At 41.8% G+C, this 20,027-nt stretch overlaps 1 protein-coding gene and 1 long non-coding RNA gene across 7 annotated transcripts in view; both read left to right on the top strand.

The window, feature by feature from the left end:
* Nucleotides 1–20,027, top strand: part of LOC142047788 (uncharacterized) — a 441,041-nt gene that overhangs the window by 301,065 nt on the left and 119,949 nt on the right. The window lies entirely within an intron of this gene.
* LHPP (phospholysine phosphohistidine inorganic pyrophosphate phosphatase) overlaps nucleotides 1–20,027 on the top strand; it is a 171,471-nt gene that overhangs the window by 31,495 nt on the left and 119,949 nt on the right. For all 6 annotated transcript variants that reach the window (XM_032796480.2, XM_032796479.2, XM_075072487.1 and 3 more), the window contains exons 3-5: nucleotides 1,472–1,625; nucleotides 8,550–8,613; nucleotides 11,410–11,502. In XM_032796480.2, coding sequence (XP_032652371.1) covers nucleotides 1,472–1,625; nucleotides 8,550–8,613; nucleotides 11,410–11,502 — 311 coding nt within the window. The remainder of the gene's footprint in view (nucleotides 1–1,471; nucleotides 1,626–8,549; nucleotides 8,614–11,409; nucleotides 11,503–20,027) is intronic.

Genomic DNA, 20,027 nt, shown 5'->3' with positions numbered 1-20,027 from the left:
GTTCTTCACACAGCACACAGTCAACCTATGGAACTCCTTGCCTGAGGAGGCTGTGAAGGCTGGGACTATAACAGGGTTTAAAAGAGAACTAGATAAATTCATGGAGGTTAAGTCCATTAATGGCTATTAGCCAGGATGAGTAAGGAATGGTGTCCCTAGCTTCTGTTTGTCAGAGGATGGAGATGGATGGCAGGAGAGAGATCGCTTGATCATTACCTGTTAGGTTCACTCCGTCTGGGGCACCTAGCGTTGGCCACTGTTGGTAGACAGGATACTGGGCTGAATGGACCTTCGGTCTGACCCAGTATGGCCATTCTTATGTTCTTATGTGCTCTAACCACGCAATCATACTGCCTTCCCTTAGGAAGAGGACAATGGATTACCATATTCTCATGGTCTCTGAAAAGGACACTCTCAGAGCCTGTTGTGGGAGATCTAGCTTTGATTTCCAGCCTCACATCCTTGATTGTGGAGAATATGGGGTCTGATGGGACAAAGAACATCTCATTTCATTCAGTAGCAACCTTCTAGTCAATTAAGGAGAGTTATAAACAGGTTCCTAGGGAAACTGAACCTCTCTGGTCTTTCTCAGTAAGATATAGGGTTTGATTCAAAGCCAAGTGAAGTCAATGAGAGTATTTTCGTTGACATCCATGGGCTTTGGATGAGGTCCAGAGTCCTCAAGGCAGATGGTAAGTGGTATTCAAGGAAGAGAAGACATGGAAAGATCCTCAGGGAAATTACAGGATGAAGTGGAAATCCCAGGGAAGGAAAAAGGGCACTAATAAGGTTATTAAGCTGTTAGGTCAGTTTATCTTGACATTTGGAAGGTGTCATTTTGGGGAATGCAGAGATGTGCTGTGTTTTGTTATCAGTCCAAACTCCTTTCCAAAATATAACTAAAATGCTGATCTTCAGTTCTGTGTCCAAATCATTCTAAACAACTGGTGCGTGCCTGCCATCTCCTATTCATGCATCCCTTTCTCAAAAAATCAAATTGCCTCTATTTTGTTACATTTTGGGGATCTACAGTACCTCAGTTCTAGAAATAAATACATAATTGGAGCCCAGAAACTGAGACCTTGCAGATGGGAAACCACTGCTGAGGTACAGGAAGGCTGGTTTTTTGCCTTGAACCTCTTGATAATATTGATGTTTTCTCTGGGTTCCCTTATTGTATCATAGTAAAGAAATACAGTATGATATTTTGCTAACCTTCTACCCATGTCTCCTTTTGCTCCCCTTCCTTTCCATGTCATGTTGTGGAGGGAAGGTGCATGTGGTCCAGAATCCACTGCTCCTCGAAACTAAAAGGGGGCTGACATGTAGATATTAACCTGGAATTCATAGTTTTGCCTGTCAGGCAATGAATGGATGAGAGAGACAAAACTAGAAGAAAACCAGCAATTGCAATTGTTTCTTACAAGATGTGGGATTTGTGTTTTATTTTGGGTTGTTTTTTTCTCTTTAGATCTGGTCCCTGAATTTGATCAGCTTGATAAAGCAAACCCAAACTGTGTGGTGATTGGAGATGCGGCAGACAATTTCTCCTACAAAAATCTCAACGAAGCTTTCAGAGTTCTGATTGGACTGGAGAATCCTATTCTCATATCTCTGGGGAGAGGGTGAGTTAAGCACTGTTAGTTAGTACACCTAGAGCTGTATATTTTGCTAGCATTCTCAGTCTGTTTGTACATACCTGTTGCCAGACCTCATGAATCCCATTGCTCTCTTCTGCTGACTCAGTGACTGAGATTTTCAAAGCCAACTGGGGGATGTAGCCACACAATTCACATGTGTATGGGACCGGAGCATAGATGGTCTGGCCTAGAGGTCACAGCTGGGCTGAGGCTGTCAGGGATAGTAGTTGTTGAGCAGAAGTTGGAGGAATCGCAAGAGCCAAGTTCAGTAAGCAAGAGTCAGGATCAGATACCGAAGGTTAGACGTAGTACCAGGCTGGAGTCAGGAGGCAAGGGTCAGAGTCAGGCTGGGACTGGAGACCAGAGATCAGGAGACAAGGCAAAGTCTGCAGTCGCAGCAGGCCTAAATCTATGCGGTTGCGCAGGCAACTGCTTGGGGCAGTCCCTAGGGTTAAATATGGCACTTGGCCAATCAGAGGGCCACAGAGTACCATCACTTTGGCTCCCTTGGGTAGTATTTCCTGTGGCACCTACTCTGCACCATACTCCCTGGTGGCACTGTGGGAACATCCACTATCCCAGGTTCTAGTCCATGGATCTGTACATTAATCCCCCTCTTTGGGGCAAAAGGTCCGGTTTATCCAGATGGTCTTGATGAAATCTTTTTACTAGGTCAGGGGCAAGGCCATGGGCAGCAAGTTTCAAGGAGCATTCTTCAGGACCATAGCCCTCCCAATTGATTAGGTAATACCAGTCTCCCCCTCTGCAGTAGAGAGTCAAAGATAGTGTGGACTATATGTTCCTCATGCCCTTGGACCAGTTCTGGCAGGGGCAGCCGCTGGAAGCGATTGCGAAAGAGGTCCTCTCTGTAAGGCTTAAGGAGGGATTTATCGAAATCAGGATGTATCTGTAATTTGAAGGTGAGGGATTGATTTGGTGACAGATAAGGAAGAGTCTGAGGAACTGTCAGTCTAGCTCAGTGGTACTCAAATTGTGGTTCAGGATCCCAAAGTGAATAACGACCCCCTTTGAATGGGGTCACCAGGGCTGGCTTAGATTTGCTAGGACCTGGGGCTGAAGCCCAAGCCTCACTGCCCAGGGCTGAAGCCAAAGCCCGAGGGCTTCAGCCTGGATGACAGGGCTCAGGTTGCAGGCCCCCTACCTAGGGCTGAAGCCTTTGAGCTTCAGCTTTGGCCCACCTGCCCAGAGCCGTGGTGCTTGGGCTTTAGACCCCCTAGCTAGGGCATTGGGGCTTGGGCGGGCTCAGCATTCGGTCCCCTCTCCTGGGGTTGTGAAGTAATTTTTACTGTCAGAAGGGGGTCGCGGTGCAATGAAGTTTGAAAACTCCTGGTATAGCTTGTGGGATGGCCTGTTTGAACAGAGGTGTCTTGCTCCAAGCCAGGCCTTTTGACCCACCATGAGAGCTGGGCCTTCTTGACATCGATGATAAGGCCGTGCATAAATGCCTCATGCATATGAAGCCATTACAGACTAATGTTGGGGAGGATCAGATGGCTCAGAAGGCTGGTAACAAGGTTCCTTATATCTGAGTGAACAGCGAGCCAACTTTTCACTTCCAGGTTCAAATTCTGCCCAGATCAGTAGTAAGTTGATGCTATGTTAAGCTAATTGCTGTTCAGTGGTCTCTGTGAAATAAGTTGGCCATCACAGGCCAAGTTCTTCTTTCAAATGATATCTGTGAAAACTAACTAGAGAAGCAGCATTCCTGAAGAATGGCTTTGATGCTAGGGCTCTACCATGAGCTATGAGAACCATGTAAATGAGAAGTTGGTTTAAGTACAGTAACTTGAAAGTCATTGGCTGTTGGAGGTTGGAGGCTAAACAATATTTGCCTATTAATATAGATTGACTCTTCAGTAATGCTCTTGGTGTAGAGGAGGCTCGTTGGTATGGCACAGGTTTCACAGCATGGCAAATGTTTGTTATAAGCACAGCTTTCAGCTTATACAGAAGGAGCTATTCTCAGAGGCCCAGTTCCAGCTTATCACTGAAGCTCACATTTAAAGTTTAGCATGGGTTTAAGTTGCTGTGCTGTAACAGAGTAAGAAAGATCAACATGCACTTCACAAAGGGAACTAAAGATCTTAGAGTCTAAGAGAACGCTTGGAAGGAATCATGATGAGTCTTGCCTTTTACGTTGGAAGTGATGTATGGCACCTAAATAATGAACAATAGTATAGCAATGTAAGTATAATTAAAGACTATTACCAAGATAATTAAAAAAATTATTTCTGACTCAGCAGTGTGCTTGTGATGAGTATAGAATCAACAGCACAGGGAGCGCAGGACAGGTTAAGCATGGGAAGTGTCCTTGAGGGACCAATTCTAGGAATAAGAGGTTAGTTTAGTCTTCATATCCCTTTAATCCTTGGCTTCTCTCCTGAGATTGCCAGAATATGCAAAATAGTGTCAGCAAAATTAGAGCTTAAAAATTTTGATGATGATACCTCATTTTGTCATGTGAGTTGATAGGCCTTTTGTTGGCCAAGAAGTGGTGGTGATGATGATGATGATGGGCGATCACTTGTTACCAAGTATGATCATCTTCCATGGGAGTTATGGGTCCTCAGGTGGCTAATAAGGCCAGTCCTTGAACCACAAGTTCTATTACAATGAGGGCAGATGTTTTCAGGCTCAGCAGGAGGCTGTTGACCATGACTGGAGAACAGTCTGCCCTTCCACCTGCGCCTCTTATCCTCTTCGGCTTGGCCAGGTAGTAGCATTCACCTACCAGGTACTATTTTTTAGTACTGTCCTGGTGTTATGACTGATACTGAATCACAAACAAAGATTTTATATATATGCACCCCTTTAGAATATGGGGCACTTTCAGGGCCTATGCAAATTTGGGACACAAACAGTCATACATTAATGTTTCAAAAGCTGTATAAAGGTGGACATATATTCTGAACCAGGTGATGGAGATGAAAAGTCCAGTGGCCAGAGCTGTCCCTTGGGTAGGATGAATCAGGACGACTGCTCTAAGCCCTGCGCTTTGGGGGGCCCTGCGGGCTGGTGTGATTGGCCAGCATGGTCAGCCCCAGAAGAAACGAATCCATCACTTCCACCTCGGGCCCTGCACCCCCGCACCCCAGGGACGGCCCTGCCAGTGACATGTTACTGCAAAGAAAACAGTATGTTTAAAAGTTAGTTAACCGGAAGCTAAACTGAAGACTGTAAGGCATGGGGGAGAAAACACTTCTCTAACAGAATGGCTGTAAAATCTGACTCAATTGGTATCCAAAGAGATTAGTAATCTGCGCCCTGCAAATTACCAGTGCACCCTTGGGTTCTGAGCAGTTTGAGCACCCCGCTATAAATAATGCGATTGATTCCAATTCTTATGCTAATCTTACATGTGTTATGCACCTGTGTAACTCTATTGATGAAGTTACTCCCAGTTTGCACCTGCATGATTCAGAAATCACACTCACTGTCTGTGTGCTTAAAATTGAAAGAGAACTAGTTGGCAACCAATAATTCAACCAATATAGTAACAGTGGGAGAGCCTCAGGCTTATTACAGTTTACACAAGCTGAGGATAGAGCCCAGGCCTGCTCTGAATGAAATCAGTGGCAGTTTTGCTATTGGTTTTAATGGGACGGAGAACTGTCCCAGAAGAGGAGATAAATGTTACATTGTGATTTAATTGTCACGAAAAAGATCATGAAATTGTATTTTGGCTTTCCCACTTTTTAAAAGCTGCTGTATTTAATACTGTCAAAATCTGAACATGAACTACATATAACTTTATCTTGAAAATAACAAAATTCCAGACCCTGCAGAGTAGGGAAAAAAAAAATCCAAAATGCACTTCATGATCCAAGAAAACAAATCAAATGACCATACTTAAAAAAGAATTAGCTCACAAGTTACTTTTAAAAGCCTTTACTTTTTTTTATGTTGCACATGATTTAATTTTTCTTTTTTTACAGGACAGGCAAATTGCATGCCATCATGAATAAGTATGAGCTGCCAGCATTTATACCAAGACAAAGCAAATAACAGTGTTTAATTTTGCCCTAAGCATGGTCAAGTTACGCCAAAGCTTTTAAGATTATTTAGTACATTTACATTTTCTTATTACAATGGTAATTTGCATTAGCACAGATCTTTAAAGTTTTCCTGATCAGGCTGCAGACAAAATGACTGAAAAAAATGTACGATGAGCAGTCAGATAAGATTTTATGCTTTATCCTTCTGCCATTTTCGATTATTCAGCACAGCCTCTCTTTAAAATGGCCACTTGACCTTTGCTAGAACAGCCATTAACCTTCTATAGTCTAGCGTAAACAGCTTAATTTTCTGACAGTGGCATGACAGAAGAAATTACAAAGCCAATTCCCACTCTCAGTCCAAAACAGATGCTAAATGTAAATCACTCCATTTTCTGGAAGAGGGCATTCTGCTTCAGTGACTCTGACACTCTTGCTTTCTAGAGAACGAACCAAAACTTTAGAAGAAATCAGTTGAGTTGCTTCAAGGTGATCTGTTTTTTTTTAATTACTCTAATTCCATATGTGAATAGTAAGGGCAGTTCGTTGATGCTTTTTACGTGGCACTTTAGATCATTGAACCTATTCTTGACATCATTTGTGCCACTGTTTCTCATACAACCTCCGTTTTCAGGATCTGGAAACCCATCTAGCAGGCTGTCTAGCTCAGCAATTTCTATAGCATCTCTGTCTGCAGTGTCCATGTGCTTGATCATAAAAAATAGGCTCCAGATGAAATCTGAGCTCACAGAATTTGAATATAGGAAATTTTTTAAAAGAAATCCTTAATAAAAAAATTGGTCGGCCTGTTTTTAATTTAAGGCAACACAAGTAAATAAATAAACATGGAATTCAAAGGCTTTATCACTTTCGTGTTGCAGATCTATAACATAGGCTGATTCCATTTTATATTTGGAAGGACAGTGTTATTTGCAATCAGCTGATTATGTGATGTACAAAAGTGATGACATTGCTAGTTCTCAATCTTTATCTTTCTGTTTATTCTTCTAAGTGAAAAGTTATAGGGACTTTTCACCCATATTGAAGAATCCGCAGAGAAAATGTGTCAAGGGGTATCAACACAGTGGATTTAGGTGCTCCTGGGCAGGCATGGAGCTGTACTCCAACAAGTCGATAATCCACAAACTAAGAAGATTTTTCCATTTCCATTATGGTCTATTGAACCCTTGAGATAAGAAGTTGTCAGTACAGCTTCTGGGGCCAAGAATGAACATTTAAAAAAACAAAAACCCTACGTTCCACAACAGACAAGAATAGTTCCTTCAGGGCCAGTGGTATATATCTCTGTTTTGGTTTAGCATAAATAACTTGCTCTTTAAAAACTCAAAAAAAACTAAAACCTAAAAACTATGACTAAATCAGCTTTTTAAAAAGCTTCACCTCCTGAGTGGGACTTCTCCAGCCCGAATAAAACAGGTTGCCAAATGTAGCCCAAAGTATTGTGTCCTAGGTGCTGGAACAGACGATGCTCCCTTTGTCCCAAAACACAGTCAACACACACAATGGAAGATTGTGTGTGTGTGTGAGCATGGCTTTGTTAAAAAAGATATCTCAGTATAACACTTAGGCAGGCACCAAGATTTTCAGAGCCACTAGTGATTTTGGGTGCTCAGCTTGAGGCAGCTGATTCAGAGGATAGGTGCTCTGCAATTTTTGAAAACGAGGCCCCTTTAAAACATCTCAAGTTGGGCACCCAAAACAACTTTGAAGACCTTGGCCATAAATGCCAGTGTAAGCCTTCTCTCCAGATTGCTTCTCAACTTCCATCTTAGAACTTCTCAGCTCCAACCCTTTGTTCACAGAACCACTCAAGAGAAAAATCTACACGCACTTCCCTTCTATCCAGGGTGGAGTTAACAGACAACACCTGCTGCAGTGAATCAGCAAGATTCCCCACTAGCATCTCCCTGCAATATTCGTTTAAACTTTGCAGGAAACACATGGAAAAAGTGTATGTGTTTGTACCATGACTACCACTATCGGGCTCTGAATCTGTTTGAGGCCATTGCCTGCTACCACAGTATAAATAATAACAGCAAACTAATGTTTTAACATTTGTTAACGGATGCATGAAAAAATGTAATCATTAATATATTATGCAATCTATCTCCATGTATTGTTTGTGTGTAAGTGGCATATCCTGTGCCTTGTACAATATAGTCCCAATACTGTGCAGCACTTGCTAAAGTTAATGGCAAAACTGATTGATTTCATTGGGAGGAGGTGTAGACCCTATGTCTTAAAAACTGTAGCCAGATAGACCCAGAGAATTATGTTGGGCCTGATATAAGCAGTTGCAACTCCATTGAAGTCAGTGCTAACAATTTGGCAGTTCATCTGTTCATAAAAGATTACGTTCTAAGAACAACAAGTCAAGAAAAGAGAGGTGCTCTTAAACTAGTTGTGTTATTTTGAACCAAGAGCACCTTTGGCCAGGTTACCCCAGAACTAATGTCCCTGTTTTCTTCATGTGAGAGCAAGGGTTAGCGATTAGCAATTAGGGAGTAGTAACACAGCTGTCATCCTTTGGGAGAAACACTAATACACAGCAGTGGTAACCACTTTAAGTAGAAGCATGGGGCCAAATTCAACCCTGGCATAGGATGGTTGAACCTCACTGGAGTCAGTGGAATTGTGTGACATATGCAGGTCTGAATTTGATCTTGGGATCTGGTTAGGTCTCCCCATTAGCAGTGCACCACATTGAGTAGCGGACAGACTGCATAGTACAATTCAATGTAAATTAAGGCTCCAGAATTCCTAATTACTTATCTTCTAGTCACAGCCATACACACATTTGTATAGGCACAGAATTAATAGACTATATTTTTTTATGTTCAGTTGCCAACATCTTTATCACTTCCATTTCCAGGCGCTATTATAAAGAAACTGATGGTCTGAAACTTGATGTTGGAGTGTATATGAAGGCATTAGAGGTATTTTATAGCTTGCATTATGTTTACCTGCTCTGTGCATCTTGCTCAAAATAACTGATAGCACATATTTCTATCTTCTGTATTTCTTTTTGCTCATTTTGGGAGAGGAAATGACTATAAATTAACTATATTGCTGCGCCTGTGAATGGGTGAACTCATTCTGCTTGGCTCTGACACCATCCTTATGTATTCAAAAGTTTCAGCTTGAACTTTAATACCACTGGGCTCCTGTATGGGAAGGAGAGACAGTGGAAAAAGGAGTCAAAGAGGAAAAATACAATGAAAAAATTCAATGAAGAATGGGGCAGAGAGAATTACTGTTACAGAGGCTAGATATCCCAACCAGGATTGGTGCCCCTTTATGCAAGGCTTTGAACTAAGAAGAAACATGGGAAGACACTCCTTTTTTGTAAGAGCTTACAGTCTAAGGCTCTGATTCAGCATATGAGTAATGCTATTGATTATAATTAGATGACTCATGCATAAAACTATGCGTGTGCTGAAGTCATAGTGGGAATGGGGCCTATTAGATAAGTCAGGGTGAAGATGAGTGAAGGGAAGAATTATTATGTCCCATTTACTGAGGCCGGGTTTACACTGCACGCTTTCTTTGGTGTAACTACATTGCTCAGGGGTTTGAAAATATCTACACCCCTTAGCAGAGGTGAAAGTAAGCCGATACGGAGTACCGGTAAAAAGGATGCGGTAGTATACCGGCAAATAAGTGGAGCATTCAGTGCTGGCTTACTTTCACCTCTTTTGACTGCATAACAAAAAGTTCAAACTCAAAGCTAATAAAAGCTTGGAAAGGGAAAACTCATTGTCACATTCGTTTGTTGTTTTTCTCCCTTTTCTCCAGCCAGGCTGCAGGATGTGGCTAGGCTCTGCATTTCCCTGACCCCCGCACTCAGCAGGGAGTCCCCTCTAGCTTGTAGCAGACAGCAGGGGGACTGGCTGAGGGAGAAGCCTCCCCAGGTAGCCTGCTGCCTGCATAAGAACAGTTTAAACTTAGCTGTTCACTCTGCGGTCTGAACCACGGGATTCGGGGCTATTTCTGGCATCCTTGTTAATTTCACTCACGGTTGTTGTGGGGCGGGGGGTGACCAAAGCTAGGGCAGTTCTTTTATGCCCCCTGGATGAGACGATCTTCAATAATATAATACACAAAAAATACAATGAAAATCAGGAACCATTTCCAAGTTCAGATCTATCCCATTCCCTCCCCAGCAGAGGATCATGGTTGTGATTTTCAATCTGCTTGCAGATCCTCTTTGAAATGTTACTGTTTAAAAAAAAAAAAAAGCACATGGAGAACATGGTGGGAAGAGGTGTTCCCGCCGATCGGGGTTTATTTTGGGCAAAGCAATTTTGCTAAAACAACTAAAGATTCACAGGGAAAGCAAATAGCCTGATAGACAAAACTAGAAAGGGATTGGAGGGGAAAACTGGATATTCAAGGAAATTATTGTGCCTCCTTTGAAAGAAATAGTAGTTTTCATTCCACCCTCTTTATATATTGAATTAAACACCTGAAATGTCGTTAGGACATAGGGGCACAGATCTCTTTTTGTTGTGTCGGTGTCCCGCAGAGTGCAAGGATGAAATTGACAAAACTTTCTCTAAGTATCTTGTATATTTCCCCCAACAACCTTGAATGAAATTAACAAGAATGCCAGAAATAGCCCCTAATCCCCACCAGGGGGTGAACAGCTAGATTTAAACTGTTCTTATGCCAGCATCAGGCTACCTGGGGAGACTTCTCCCTCAGCCAGTCCCCCTGCTCCCTGCTACAAGCTAGAGGGGAGCCCCTGCAGCCTCTGCTGAGTGTGGGGGTCAGGGGAACGCGGAGCCTAGCCACGTCGGGCAGCCTGGCTGAAGAAGGAGCAGAGAGGACAAGGAGAAGGAGTGGAGACCCATACTGGTAAAAGCTGTATTTTACTTTCACCCCTGCTCCTTAGTGACATAGTTATACCGAACTTAACTCCCTGTGTAGACAGCGCTGCTCTCCCACCGATGTAACTACCGCCTCTTGCTGAGATGGAATTATTAAGCTGGCATGAGAGCTCTCTTCTGTCGGTTTAGAGCATCTTCACCAGAAGCGCTAGAGCAGCACAGCTTCACTGATGCAAGTTTGTGATGTAGACCTGCCCTGAGGCTCAGAGAGGGATTAAAAATAAATTCAGAGCAACTATGGAGAATGAAGCAAAGTGGGAGGGACAGGAAGCATTCTAATGGAAAAATACACATGTATATACCATGTGAATGCAGTGAACTCATTTTTGCCAGTGTAGCTGTTGGGGAGGGTAGCCTGCCCATAATAAACCGTGTAGGCTTCCTGTTAGCTAGGAACGCCTTATTTATTACAACATGGGTATATAACTACAGCTAAATAAGGCTTTCAACCTTAAAAATGGGCTACAAGGTTCACAAAACCTCCATATCCTTGAAATTCACCCACAATTCCTGAACACAAGTTTGTCAGCAAAGCACATCATTGCTGTAACAATAAATTTTTGTGACTCCAGTGTGAGCAAGATTAGAATTAGAAGACTATTTTCATGTTGGAAAATATGCCCAATTCTTAATTCTAGACATTTCAAGAAGACTTTTGCCCCTAACAGAGAACAACCAACACTCCTATTATCCAAATCCTCTGTTACCTTCATCTACTAATCCATACGTTATTGAAAGGAATCAGTCAGTAATCACATTCTCCTTCGTACAATCTACAGAGAATATGAAATTGAACAAATCCTTTTCTAATCTATACAATATTATTTCTGTGCTTTTTCTTAGTATGCTTGTGATGTTCAAGCCGAGGTGGTGGGAAAGCCGGCAAAAATGTTTTTCCAGTCAGCCTTGGCAGAAATGGATGTTGAGCCACAGCAGGTAAGATTTCTTGTGCAACATTCACTAGATGTGCTGCGTAGTTATTGTCACCTGAATAAAAAAATACGTTTCTGGGCCACCATCTGGCAATCTTTTCTCAGTCAAAACTTTCATTGAAACCAGTGGAAGGATTGATAGACTGTGGACTTCAGGACTGGGCCCACACAGGCAAATGAAAAGTGCTTTGTTCAATGGCCATTCTAAAATGTTACATTATATGATATTTACATTATACATACATTTATTCCTATGAAGTCTTAGAGAAAAGATCTAACAAATAATCTTTAAAATAACAATGTAAAGAAAAAATTTCCGGCCCAACCCACAAATCTAATTAGACAGAAGAGTCTGACCTCATCCATTAGGGCAAATGTAGTATAAATACCTGAGTGCAGTGACTTGCTGTATTTCTTCTCTGCTGCATGTTCTTCTCAATCACCTAGTAGAGGTACTGTTATGCAGGAAATTCTCCTGAAATATGCAACATCATTTTTCCATATTTTCTCCACTTCTTCTTGTGATCCTTTGTTCCCTTCCATTACTTCCTTCTTCCTATCACTCTGTATCGTGCCCTGTAGTATACATCTTTCCTCTCCCTAATTATCCTTTCATCTTCCTCTCCCTTTTCAATTGTTCTGTCCTTCCTTCCTTACCATACCCTCTCTTTCTCCTCTCCACCATCTTGGAGTATTTCAGGAGGAAGGACTATTACTTGAGTTAAAGGAAACAACAACGCAAAAAAGAACAAAAGTAGAGTCTCCACAAGAGACTCTCTTCAGTTTTTCCACATCTTCCCTAAAATGTGGTGCCTAGAATGAACATAAGAACGGCCATACCAGGTCAGACCAAAGGTCCATCTAGGCCCTATCTTCTGACAGTGGCCAATGCTAGGTGCCCCATAGGGCATGAGCAGAACAGGTAATCATCAAGTGATCCATCCCGTCACCCATCCGTACACCTCAGAATAATATTAGCCTTTTTCTCAACTGCATCACACTGTTGACTCATGTTCCATTCGTGATCCACTTTAACCCACAGATCTTTTCAACAGTATTACCACCTAGCCAGTTATTCCCCATTTTGTAGTTGTGCATTTGATTTTTCCTTCCTAACTGAAGTATTTTGCACTTACCTTTTATTGAATTTCATTGTGTTGAATTCAGACCAACTCTCCAATTTTTCAAGGTCATTTTTAATTTTAATCCTGTCCTTCAGAGTGCTTGGAATCTCTCTGACCTTGGTACTATCTGCAAATTTTATAAGCACATTCTTCACACCACTATCTGAGTCATTAATGAGAGTATTGAATAGTACTAGAACCAGGCCTGACCCCTGCAGTACCCCACTAGATACACCCTCCCAGTTTGACATCAAATCACTGATAATTACTCTTTCAGTATGGTCTTTCATCCAGAAGTGCACCCACTTTATAGTAATTTCATCTAGAGCACATTTCCTTAATATGCTTATGAGAATGTCATGTGGGACTATGTCAAAAGCCTTACTAAAATCAAGATATAGCACATCTACTACTTCCACCTTGTCCACTAGGCCAGTAATCCAATCAAAGAAGGAAGTTAGATTGGTTTGCTATGATTTCTTCTTGACAAATCCATGCTGGTTATTAATCCTATTATCCTCTAGGTTCTTCGAAATTGATAGTTTAATAATTTTGTTCCAGTATCTTTCTAGATATAGAAGTTAAGCTGACTGGTCTATAATTTCTGGGGTCCTCTTTGTTCCCCCTTTTAAAGAAAGATACTGTGTTTGCCCTCGTCAAGTTATGTGGGACATCACCTGTCCTCTGATAACTGCTAATTTTCTGAGATTGCTTCAGCAAGTTCCTTATGTACCCTAGGATGAATTTCATCAGAACATACCAACTTGAATATTTTCAACTTACCTAAATATTTTTTAATGCTTTCTCTATTTTGGCTTGTGTTTCTTCCCCTGTGGTGTTGTCATTAATTGTGTTGACAATCTGGTCACTATTAGCCTTTTTAGTGAAGACTGCAGCAAAATAGGTATTAAACACTTCAGCCTTCTTGATGTCATGGTTAGCCCTCTTTTCCTGCTATGTAGAGGAGCTACACTTTCCTTCATCTTTTTCATGCTCCTAATGTATTTCAAGAACCAGTTCTTATTGCCTTTCATTGTGCCTTGCTAGGTATAACTCATTTTTTGCCTTAGCCTTCCTGACTTTATACTTCCCTTCTGTGGTTCCCTTTCACCTCTAGATTCACAACTAATTCCTCCCTGTTGATGAGAATTAAGTCTAAAATGACTGTTCTCTTGGTTATTTCCTCCAGATTATGGAACAAAAAGATGTCCTCAATATATTCCAAGAATTTATTGGAAATTTTGAGTTTTGCTGTAGTACTTTTCCAACACATCTCTGGGTAGTTAAAGCCCCCCAATACTACCAGGTGTTATGTTTTGGATATTTCTGTTATTTATTCTAGAAATGGCTCATTTATCTCCTCTTCCTGATTTGGTGGTCTGTAATACACCCCTGCCATGAAGTCATGCCTCTTATCTTTTCCCAGAGACTTTCAGCTGGTCTGTCTCTCACCTCCTTCTAGATGTCAGAACAAGTGTATAAATTCTTGATGTATAATGCAACACCTCCTCTTTTTTTTAATCCTTCCCATCCTTCCTGAAGAAGCTATACCTTTCTGAACCAGTATTTGAGTTATGAGACTTATCTCACCCTGATGCCAACCTGATGCCAATTAAGTCATAATTTAGTTTATGGACTAATACTCCCAGTTCTCCCTCCTACTTCTTGCCTTTGTGTATAAACATTTAAAATGTTGAGCAGATTTCCCCACCAATTTGCCTCTTGTTGCTCCCATGACCCTATTATAATCTTCCACATTTCTCCCTTCAACTCTCTGTTAAGTTTGCCTTTTATTATACTTACCTATGGGCTTTTGTCACCTGCCCTCTTTGAACCTAGTTTAAAGCCCATCTCACTGGGTTGGTGAGTTGGTGGGCAAAGATGCTCTCTCTCTTCTTAGTCAGGTTGACCCCATCTCTTCCCAGCAGAGCATCTTCCTGGAACAGCATCCCATGGTCGAGGAAGCTGAAGCCCTCCCATCGACACTATTTGCGCAGCCATGCATTCATCTCCAGCATGTGTGTGTCCCTGCTTGAGCTCTTGCCTGGAGAAACTGGAGAAAAGCCTGTTGAAAGTCTTTGGGTTAAGTTTAGAAGCGAGAGCAACAAGGATGAAGTCTTGGTGGGCGTGTGGTATAGACCACCGAACCAGGAGGATGAGGTAGATGAGTCCATGGCTCCAGATCTAATGCATCTGAGGGTGCTGAGTGAATTGGCTGATGTGATTGGACAGCCATTGCCGTTATCTTTGAAAACTCGTGGTGATCGAGAGAGGTACCAGACAATTGGAAAAAGGCAAATATCATGCCCATCTTTAAAAAGGGGAAGAAGGAGAATCTGGGAAACTACAGACCACTCAGCCTCACCTCAGTCCCTGGAAAAATCATGGTGTACGACCTCAAGGAATCCATTCTGCAGCACTTGGAGGAGAGGAAGGTGATCAGGAACAATCAACATGGATTCACCAAGGGAAAGTCATGCCTCCACCTGTTCCTTCTATGGGATGAGATAAACTGGCTTCTGGATATAGGTGTTAAGAACAGCTTGGAGTTTGATTATCTTTGACTTTAGGCAAAGCTTTTGATACTCGGCTTTTCTCCTACCAGGTATTCTTGCCAGCATGTTTAAAAAGTCTGGGATTTGGGATGAATGGTACTATAAGGTGGATAGCATGCTAGGATTCTGTCCAGTTAGTTCTCAAGCTTTGGTAGTGATACGTCATAATGTTATGGCAGTCCTGTGGTATCAACGATGAGTTGCCCGATTGGGTGTCAGTCTAGGGCTGGTTTTGTTCAACATTTTCTTTTTAATGATCTGTGGTGATGGGGTTAATTTGTCACCCTCACGGCATTGTTCCTCATGATGTACACAACGCTGGGAGAGGGTTAGTATAGTGCTGTTGCGAGATTTGGTAGGGATTTAGCGCTCCGAAGCTGGATATGAGTCAGCAGTGTGCCCTTGTTGCCAAGAAGGCTAACGGCATATTGGGTTGCATTAGTAGGAGCATTGCCAGCAGATTGAGGGAAGTGATTATTCCCCTCTAATCGGCACTGGTGAGGCCACATCTGCAGTATTGCGTCCAGTTTTGGACCCCCCACTACAGAAAGGATGTGGACAAATTGGAGAGAGTCCAGCAGAGGGCAACTAAAATGATTAGGGGACTGGGGCACATGACTTATCACGAGAGGCTGAGGGAATTGGGCTTATTTAGTCTGCAGAAGAAAAGAGTGAGAGGGGATTTGATAGCAGCCTTTAACTACTTGAAGAGGGGTTCCAAAGAGAATGAAGCTCGGCTGTTCTCAGTGGTGGCAGATGACAGAACAAGGAGCAATGGTCTCAAGTTGCAGTGGGGGAGGTCTAGGTTGGATATTAGGAAAAACTATTTCACTGAGAGGGTGGTGAAGCCCTGGAATGGGTTACCTGGGGAGGTGGTGGAATCTCCATCCTTAGAGGTTTTTAAGGCCCAGCTTGACAAAGCCGTGGTTGGGATGATTTAGTTGGTATTGGTCCTTCTTTGAGCAGGGGTCCCGAGGTCTCTTCCAGCTCTAATCTTCTATGATTCAGCTGGGAGGATGGACAAGAGTTCAGTTAGTGCCCCGACCCCTTCATCTTTGTAGTCACCGCTGATCTGCTCAGAGTTGCCTGACAGGCTCATTAGTGTCCATGTGGCTGAGGAGCATAGGGTAGTGATCAGAGAGCCTTGGCAGCCTTTCCATAACATCTCTGACATGGGTCCCAGGGCAGGCAACACATCTCCCTGGTCTCATGTCAGGTCAGCAGATGAATGCCTCCATGCCCTTCAGAAGAGAGTCACCGACCACCAGCACCCTACACCGGTTCCTCTTGGGTGCAGTGGCCATGAGCCTTCTACCTTTGGGGTAGGTAACTCCTCCTCAGTCACTGGGGTCTGCTCCTCAACTTCCTGTTGCCAGTACAGCATACTGGTTTTTCACCACAGTAGACAGTGGACACGGGGTGTGGGTGGAGCACTATCTAATGCCCAACATGGCCAGCAGCCAGTCTCCTCTCTCTAAAACAGCCATTCCTCCTTCCTTCTCTGGTGCTGCTGTAGTCCTCTGTAGACAGGTAACATCCTCTGTCCCAGATGTTTACACATGCATCCTGTTGATGTGGTCCTCATGCTCCCGGATGCTACACAGATGAAGCATCTCCTCCTGCAGCTCTCTTACTGCTTCCTAAGGGAGACACCTCTCATACCAGGTGATTCCCTCTGCCTGGGTTTCATCAGCAGGGACATGCAGGCCACACTCTCAGCAAGTCAAGACCAGGGCCTGGGTAGACACCTCCACAGTGTGTGTGTCTAAATAGAATGTTTTATATATATTGAATATATATATATTATGTATATTTTTTTATATATAAAAAGTGTGTGTGTGTATTAAATAACTGAAAGAAATTATATTATAGGCAGAGCTGGTAGTGCCACCTATAGTTTTAAGTTGCTTGACACTTTTCACTGCAGAAAAGTAGTACGTATGCAGAAAAATAGATTGTATCATAATGCATATGTACAAGGGGGCCGAATCAAACTTGTTTGGGTAGCATTTATTCTGGCATCTCCTAACTTGACTTTGCAAGTGTAAGAGTGTGTGCGTGTGTGTGTGTGTACACATGGAAAAATACACTGTTCTGACAATACAGTTGGTTCCTTAATGATTTGTTATGTGATATTTCTCTCTCTCCTAAATGTGCTATGTCTATACCTATGACAGCAAAATAAGGAGCAGTTTAATTGCTTCTACCATTATAAAATACTCAGTAATAATTTATTCCATTTCAGAAATCCATTTAAATGTCAAATCAGCAGTACCACACAATCATTAAATCATTTTAGATGAATTGTGTTTTATAAAACATATTACAATTTTCTATTACCTTATTTTTAATGAAAAAAGATCTTTTTTTTATAATACTATTTCACTGCAGTAATGGTAGATTGTGGCAACATTTAAAATTCTCAGGCTGCTTTAATCAATAATCACCAGTCATTTCCCTTGATGACTGCTTCTTACTGAGACCCTGACTTTGCCTTCTACTGCTGAGATGTTTTCAACTTGCACTTGGAGTAGAAGGAACTCCCTAAAGTCCAATTTTCATTGTAATCTTTCCTCAGTGGCGTAGAAATAACAGGTTGAGGGTATTACTTTAGTAGATCGAAAATTTAAATCTCTAAGAGATAGCCAGAGCCTTCTTATGATTCAATGGTATGACAAAGAATAGCACATCTTAAAGGTTATTGAAATATGTAATTCAAATGTTTTAAGGCTAATGAAACTATGGATGATTTTGACAGCTTTACAATAAAACCTAAATAATGTTAGGGTTCTAGAAGTATTATATGATCACAAAAAGTTCTGCCTGTAGCAAATTTTCTTTTTTTAATGGGAGTTATGGCATGTGATACCAGAGTACATAAACTACAGGTAGTTAACAAATTCCTGATTCTGTTACCTGCAAACCCGGGAATTAGGTCACTCCAGGAGTGGTAGAAGGTGTCTACTTGTGTATTTGTACTTTCTGTGTTCATTAGGGATGGGCTTGCCCCTCTGGGGGTTGGGAGAGATTTGTAATGGCACAAATAAGAGTTAGGCGCTCAACTTCCATTGAAAGATCAATTCAAATATAACTGCCCATTGGGCATTTGGAAAACTGCGCCAGTGTCTCAGTGTATTTATCTCTATCTTATCTATCTTATTGTACAATATCTTCCAGGTCAGAATTCACATTTGATGCCCTTTGGATGTTTGGTTGCTCAGCAAGTAGGTCCCAGATAAACACATTATTTTAAAATGAATTGGAATCTCAAAGCCTAGATGATTATCAGGCTGAGGGGAAAGAGGAGAAAAGTAAATACACGAAGTTTCTCTTATAAAGGATTTTAATACGTTAGTTAATATTTTGCATATAGACTTCTATTGCTGTATATCCCAGTCATATTTAACATGATTATGGCTATTAAGCCTATAGAAAAAATCTGCTTATGCAAAAATACTTTTTATCTTGGAGGTTACACTGTATTAAAATTCTGTTGAAGTTCGCATAGATACTTCGGTGGCATCTTATCCATTTATTTATCCATTTACTTCACTTCAGAGTACAGCATGTAAGCTTGGCTTAAGTGTATAAAAACACAAAGCTATTATTTTGTTTAGCATAGATGTTTTGGCTGGTGTCATTCATCTTCTTAATCTGTAATTTCTTCTCCTTCAAAATTAGTGTGTGTGTGTGTGCGCGCGCGCATGTGCCAGGTTGGCAACCCTGGCTAAACTCCACTATTCACAGACCAGCAAGAGAAAGTTTCTACATTCTGCCTTACAGCATGGACTACTTTTGGGGGTGAGAAGATAGTTCAGTCCATGTATGTTTAGAAGGCCAATAAGATTGCCAGTTGTAATGGTGATATCTGCGATATGGCCATATGTCCGCTAGGGATTACTCTGTGGCTGCCAGATGTCATTGAGCACTGTTTTCTCATCACTACTGATCGGGGTTGGATTTGAACCAGCGTCCTGGAGATAAAGGGCTATTTAAAAATATATATAATGACCAATCTCCCTGAGCCATCCATCACCCCCTTAAAGTGTAATTTTTAGAGAATATGCATTCTTTCACAAAATATATATGAACCTTCTTTCACTGGTTGCATTTTATAGAATGTGGAAAAATGTATATTACAACTCCTTCCAATTTTTGATGTATCAGGTTAATACTGTCGTGGTTTTCTGACAGCCTTAGTATATTTTGTCTTTTTTGGTGAATTTTAAAAAGAAATAACTTCCACATGAACAGACTAACACCTGTGTTCCCTTTGTAAAATGTGATCATAAATGGTGATCTTTTAATTCTTGCTTTCAGTGGGTGTGTGACCTTTCCGTTCTCTCTCTCTCCCTCCATATTACAGTGAGAGAGGAAGTTAAACCTAGGTTTGACAGGTAGAATTTTTTTATTTCCCTTGACAGTGCACCTCTTGACCTCTATCTTCTTGCCAATGATTTTTTAAAATCCTAAATGATTTGGGAATAATTGCTCCTCCTTTAGTGATTATTGCCCTTCACCGATAGTAAATCTATGAAATCCCCAGAGGCTGGAGTACATTTTTGTATGCATATGTCACAAGCTGGCCTGGATAGGCATCAGTGCTCATGTGCAGCTCCACTTTCTGAGCTGACTGTCTTCTTGCATGAAAACTTGCTTATGTAGAATATAATACACCACTGGTGAGCAACCTTCTCAGCTACTCACAAGTGCTCAGATCCCTCAGAAACCTTCACAGAAACCCCCTTGGGACTACCAACTGATGTGCTGAGACTACGGCCTGCTCTACACTATGCGTTTAAACCAATTTTAGCAGCGTTAAACGATTTAACGGCGCACCCGTCCACACT

This window comes from Chelonoidis abingdonii, chromosome 15, assembly GCF_003597395.2.
Source record: "Chelonoidis abingdonii isolate Lonesome George chromosome 15, CheloAbing_2.0, whole genome shotgun sequence".
In the NCBI taxonomy this organism is placed as follows: domain Eukaryota; kingdom Metazoa; phylum Chordata; order Testudines; family Testudinidae; genus Chelonoidis; species Chelonoidis abingdonii.
This window is presented reverse-complemented; position numbering and strand designations above follow the sequence as displayed.